The following is a 6293-nucleotide window of genomic DNA, read 5'->3' as shown; positions in this document are numbered from 1 at the left end:
GATTTTATTGACCTAATAATTGTTTACCAGTGTGCAATGATTTTTATGGATTTAGTTGTGAGGAGGGGCAAATCTGACCCACGCTGGTATTTTGCACTTTCCTTCCTCTCATGTAATGGTGTTCTTCACAGGCAGCACACTGGTAGAAAGGTGTATCAAAGAATGTCAATATTATGAGGGCTTTTTAATGCATTTCTATGTGTGCAGTGTGTCAGATCATCATAAATGCCAAGGTACACAGTCTATAAAAGCACATATACACGTTTATACATATATATGCCACCCACACATATATTATGGTCAAGAAAAAGGTATAATAATAAGTGCTTCTAACCTTCCAGGCTGCCGTATAAGAAACAGGTTGCCATATCAATAGCTTTTGTAATATCTGTCAGTGAAGTAACCACTCAGAAAGACTGTTATGGTTTTTCATCAAGTGTAACCATTCTCTCATGTGGATCATAATTTCATCTGTGTAAAACTTTCACTTTTTTCCATCAAAAGTTATTGCATATCCAGGGTTTTCTTTTCAATTCAAGAAGTAAGCTTTTTCATCTTTACATGAAATCTTTAATGGCAAGCGACTCAAGAGGAATTTGCTAAGCTGAAAATCAAGCATATCAAATTTTTCTTCTGCTTAATAGTTACCCAGGCAGTTGTGACTGAGCAGAGTGCAGAGTACAAAGTATAAACGTCAGGATAAATGGCCATATTCCATTAAGGACTGACCAACACCTAAGTATGTTCTCACTTGGGAAAAATCTCTCTGGATCTAAACCTTTTGGGTGCAGTCCATTTCTATATTCTGCCCTGCACTTATTCAGAAAAGCCGTTGATGTCTATGGGAGTTCTGTCTAAAGACGCAGGGAAGAGTCTCAACACATATTTGCAACTTTACAAAGATGAATACATCGTTTGGTTTGTGTTGGTAGCCCATGCCTTCAAAGCTGTTTCTTGCTATGAAGCAAAAACACTTTCATCTGCAATTATAAATTTTCTTATATACTCTGGAAAATTTATGCATTATTGACAAAGCTAGAAGGAACTGAATACTGAAAGCATAGCAGGAAAACAACACGTCATTGTTTTTATTTTTAAATGTATTCAATGCAGTTCAGAAACAAGTGTAATACAACTTTTATTTTACAAAGTTGACCATTAAAATATTAAAAAAGGACTTATTGGCCTTTGACAAATAGTTTAATATGGGACATGCATGCTAATAGGAAAGTCAGTTTTGGATGACAGTCATTTAACAGTGGAAAAGTGAGTTAACAAGAAACTTTGTAGAAATGCTTGAAAAGATGGCATGTCCGTTCATATTCTTTTATCCAAATGCAACTTCTTCATTCTGCTGCAACTTCCCCTCCCATATCCACTTTCTAAACTTTAAACCAATTTTACACATTAAAATATTTAGAAATACAAATAATACACCCAATAAAATACATTAATTATGATGAATGATAACGGGAAAGAAAATCTGGCATAGTTGTCTATGTGGTAAGGATTTTTAACATGGAAGCAATCAAAGATACAGAAAAGTCTTTTCATTACTGACACTGGTGAACTACACCCATTGTGTTTACTTCTCTCCCTTTTTCCATCGATGCTGGTTTTGCTGCTCTTCTTTGAATCAATCTTGTTCGTATTGTCAGGGGCACTGTAACTGTTAGCGACTGCTGCCAGGACTCCATTCCTCTCTTCTTCAGCCTCTTCATCCTCATCCTGATAGGAAACAAACCAGCAGGTGCTTAAGTGCATGTTTCATCACCTATTTACTTCAGAGCTGCAGCAAATAATAGGATTTTTCTTACGACTCCTCCTGTAGCTCGCTCCTTGATTTCAAGGGCGAGCACCTACATGCATCAGACAGCTCCTTTCAGCTTTCAAAGCCTCCATTTACAGGAAAAACACTGACTTAACATCTTACTGCAAAAGCTTTCATAGGACTGTCGAGCAAAGCTGGATTTGTTCAAATATGGCCCACTAAGCCTTGCTTAAGACAGCAGCAAATCCATGAAATGCATGACAGTAAGCTGTCTTCTGGTCAGGGAAAATACTGGCAAAGGTCAGTGTCTAGAAAGCGGGTAAAGCAAGGCCCCAGTCTGGAGATGGAGAAGGTGGGGGAGCTGTCAGACCAGCTAGTCAAGCTGGTTGCACCCCAAAGCAAGCACCCCAGAATACAAGACACTTCCTTCTGTGCAGTTGGCTACTCTATTCCCAGTGCTTTGTGATGAAAATCAAATTACTTAAAAAAAAACCCAAACAACCAAAGAACAAAAAGCACAAAAAAAAGAGGATCATAAAGAGGGACAAGCCCCACAACTAGTTCAATGCTAAATAGCTCATACTACTTTGTTTCAAGTCCCGAAACCCATGCTTTAAGTTTGAAGTTATGCTAAGGTTAAGCACATTTTTATGTGCTTCACTGCATCAAGACAGCTCTTCAGAGAACGTTGTATAAGCCTTCTGGTGGGTTTTGTTTCTTTGATTAGAAATGGCTCGGAGCCATGAAGTTCACGTATGAAATCTTCACCCTTTGAAGTCAGTGGGTTTTCTGTTACTGACTCAGAGGACACAGGATTAGACATCAGCTGCAGCTTCAGCTCTAAACAGAAACTTTCTTGAAAGTTCTAGGGTATTTAGTTTGGTTTGGGATATTGCAGATATAGCAGTAGATCCAAGCTGGCTCCAACTTTGCATCTAAATTAAACCTGAATTTGTACAGTTGGAGGAGGGGTCATTTTAATTCAGGCAGGTGTACACATAATTTTAATTTTCTCCTGATTATTTTATTACCTTCCAAATCAGTGAGTGGCATACAAGGAAGAAAAGGCTAAAAATTTATTTGTGAAATACAGAATGCAGAATCTCTTTCCTCTGACCAATTTGCTTTTTCCATTTGCATCATGAGAAGAAATAGATTAGACAAGGACAAACTTTAGAAAAGTTAAGATGTACAGCCCTATGTGTGGCCACACAAAAAGCTCATTTAGAGATATTCCAGCTATTAAAGTCAAAGAAAGCTCATTAAGCCACCTAAGTGATCTGCATGCCGGTGCAGAATTGCTCTTCTGCCCAGGGTACTTGTAGACAGCACGGTTCTTCAGCCTTTCTTCATCTAAAATTAGTAACGTCCTTGAAAATTAAAGTGGAGTCTGGACAATGTCCTCAGACTGCTGTGAATCAGTGAAGCAGAACAGATGGAGCTAGAAAAAGGGATTATTACTGCTTTTCACTTTCAATTTGCCAAAAAAATCCAGTACGTTTTATTTTAGAGAGATAAACGTAGCTCAACACAACGTGTCATCCTAAAAATACACTGACTACAAAACCTCGCTCGTCCTCCACCTAGCCTCCCGTAGCTACGTGAGAATTTTGAAACCAAAGGCCAGGATAAAAATCTGCCTATAAAGCATTAAGAGGATCAATCCATAAAATTCCAGTCTGAACCTTAAACAATCCCCAGGGTAGTACTAAAACTCAAACCTGGAGTTTTACTTGGGGCCTAACTCTGTTATAAATACCTAGCTCTTCTGCTTCAAAAAGTTCAGGCAGCTGAGGGAAGCGCTGGGGACGGCAGAGGAGCCTTTGTCAGCAGCGTCTGGCACTTGAAACAAGGCACCAGAGCGACAGCCTAATGAATGCACTTGGCGCTTCAAAAGTTAATAAAATAAAGAAACCTGTCAGAAGAGTCCTGACTTTTTTTCCCCTGCTCTTATTTTTTAGAAAGCAAAAAAAGAGCAAAACAACAACTATACTTCCAAAATGGCAGGATTTGGGGCATTATTCAGTGTAAGAGTCTATTTGTCTCTCAGGTAGGGCTGGCTAAAAGTTGTACAGAATTAGTTTTACTGCAGAGCATGAAAGGACATTGCGTACGTGCCATTTTTCTTTTCACACAGCCGCATATGAACAATTCGCAGGAGGCTGATGCTTTACTAGCCTGTTCTTAACTCCTTTCTACTCCCCAAGAGGCAGTTATTACTTAAGCAGAAAATACTGTACACGGTGCATATGTACTTGATTCTGTTTGCAGTGTTACAAGGCAGGACTCTTGCAGAACAGAGAAGTTTACAGCAAAAGTGCTGTATCACATTGCTTGAAAAGGAGAAAAGCTAGTCTAGAGGAGAACCACAACTGCTAGTCTATAAAAAACTGCAGTCTTATAAACTGGGACTATCAAGGGACATTTCCAACTCGCTGTGGAGAACTGAATGTGATGAAGACTAGGCTGGTTTACATTATTAAAAAAAAATATTGTGCTGCAAGTGTTCAACTGTGATTCTAATTTTAAATGTCACACTAAGTTTTCTTTGGATTCCAGCTGTCAATGAGAAAATGGCAGCTGGCACTAAGAAGGGCTCTCTTTGGATTCAAAATCGGTAGCATCCAGGAAAGGTACTGTACATCACCTGAAAAGCGCTGTATATGACACCTGCTACTGTGGCTGCTGTTTATACTAACTGAAGTGTTTGCTGACTTCTAACAGCCAACAGAATTGAGGAAAGTTGTCACTTCCATTGAATAACAAAGATGCTCAAGATTAAAAATATTTCAGCCTAGAGTGTTGCACACCTGGATCTTATGCGGTGTTCAGAAAGACTTGCACACAAATGCCACGTAGGCTGAACACTGCCCTTGTAACCTTATTTTCAGTTTTCAAACTTTTCTCCTTTCTGACCAAAAGGGAGGGGTTTAGGTGAAAGACAGATGAAGTCTGGAGGAGGAATTCCTGTTTTATAGGAGGGCACAATTCACATCTTTGTATAAAAGAGAAGAAACTCAGGATTTTGGAGAGGCAACCTCTCCATTTAGGCAGTCTGTTATGCAGTTGACATGAATGGCACGTTTTGCCTGACCGTCCTTGCAGCAGGTGGTCCCTCTGCTTTTGCCATTAGCTTTGAAGCTGTCTCTGTGGGTCCTGGTTCACATAATGTGAGACGCTGCAAGAGTGTGGATATGATGAGCTCTTTCACCAGTTTATATTCTAAACTGAAGATCCCAAGGGCTTCAAAAGGACCTGATATTCCAGTGCGCAACTGCTTTAAAGAGCAAACCGAAAAGCAAACCAGTACAACTAATTCCTATACAAGGCAGAGGGTTACATTTTCATTTCACCTCCTACATTTATTTACATAATTCTGAGTGCAAATTTTGTATCAGCTTGCATATGGGAATAACAAACTGGGAAGTGAGATTTCCAATTAACCTGTGTCCACAAGAGAATATGGTAATGAGGACAACACATTTATGGTGACGATACTCACACAGAAATTGTTAAGTACCTGCTAGACAGTGACATGAGATTTTAGCTGCTACTTCTGTCCTTGTGATGTTTTGTTTTTTACAGTGAGAAATGAGAAATACAAGTCAAGTGTGCTCGCTATGGCACCCTGCTCAGTAAGCAGTGCTTGTCCTTGTCTACAGTAGGAAAAGGACATGACACACATTTTCCTTATTCTATGGACTCTTGAGTTGATCTAGGACCGACCAACTGTCCCTTCCCTTATATGCTTGTGTTTGTGTGGGCAAGAAGTGAGTTGGACTGACTTGCTCACTCCTGATGCACTGCAAAAGGCAGGAACATGCCTGCAGTGATATACCATCCCTTTTAGTCATTAAGTCCATCACAAAACGGTACCTTAAGTCTTTCTTCCTTCCTCATTTTAGGGCTGTACCTCCACTTACTTCCATTCACGTCTTTCAAGTCCATGAGTTCCCATGTCTGCCCCATCTGCAAGCACTAGTACATGTGCACCAGATGAAAGGGAATCTGACACAGACAGGCGAAGGCAAGGGCAGTCATAAGTGCCCTTCACAGATCCAAAGATGCTTAATCATCCAAGCACTGGAACACTTCACTTTCTTACTCAAACCTCCAATAAGCTTTTTTTTTTTTTCTGCTCTATGAGCAAAATGACAACCACTTACTTCACAAGATGGATATGCTCTGAGGGAATTGTCACTGATGCTACCTTGCCAAGAAAAATTACTTTCAGACTTTCCACTCAAAACCTCATTCGAAACAAGTGTTTGCCCATTTGCAGACATTCCCCTGTTAGATGTTGTCTTTGAAAACCCACAGGGTGGCTCAGCTTTGTGACCATTTTTCAGTCCTTCTCCACATACCTAGATCTAATGACAGCTTTGAACATATTCCTGTGCACTTACAGAACCTACCTCTCATCCAAAGGGCCAAAATCCCATATTAATCGTTGAAATTCTAGGCATTGAAAAAAACACATCTTGGCTGAACATTGTTTTTAAACTTCTCCACTTGAACCCAA

General features: G+C 39.7%; 1 protein-coding gene across 1 annotated transcript in view; it reads right to left on the bottom strand.

The window, feature by feature from the left end:
• Positions 1-1119: 1119 nt before the first annotated feature.
• The window catches only part of LOC127017724 (gamma-aminobutyric acid receptor subunit pi-like), a 40766-nt gene continuing 35592 nt past the window's right edge, over positions 1120-6293 (bottom strand). The window contains exon 9 of the mRNA XM_050898975.1: positions 1120-1728. Within this exon, the coding sequence (XP_050754932.1) occupies positions 1417-1728 (312 nt within the window). The 3' untranslated portion in view covers positions 1120-1416. The remainder of the gene's footprint in view (positions 1729-6293) is intronic.

Source organism: Gymnogyps californianus, chromosome 6, assembly GCF_018139145.2.
Source record: "Gymnogyps californianus isolate 813 chromosome 6, ASM1813914v2, whole genome shotgun sequence".
NCBI classification, from domain to species: Eukaryota; Metazoa; Chordata; class Aves; order Accipitriformes; family Cathartidae; genus Gymnogyps; species Gymnogyps californianus.
The sequence above is the reverse complement of the archived record's forward strand: the minus strand, read 5'-3'. Positions and strand labels throughout refer to the sequence as shown.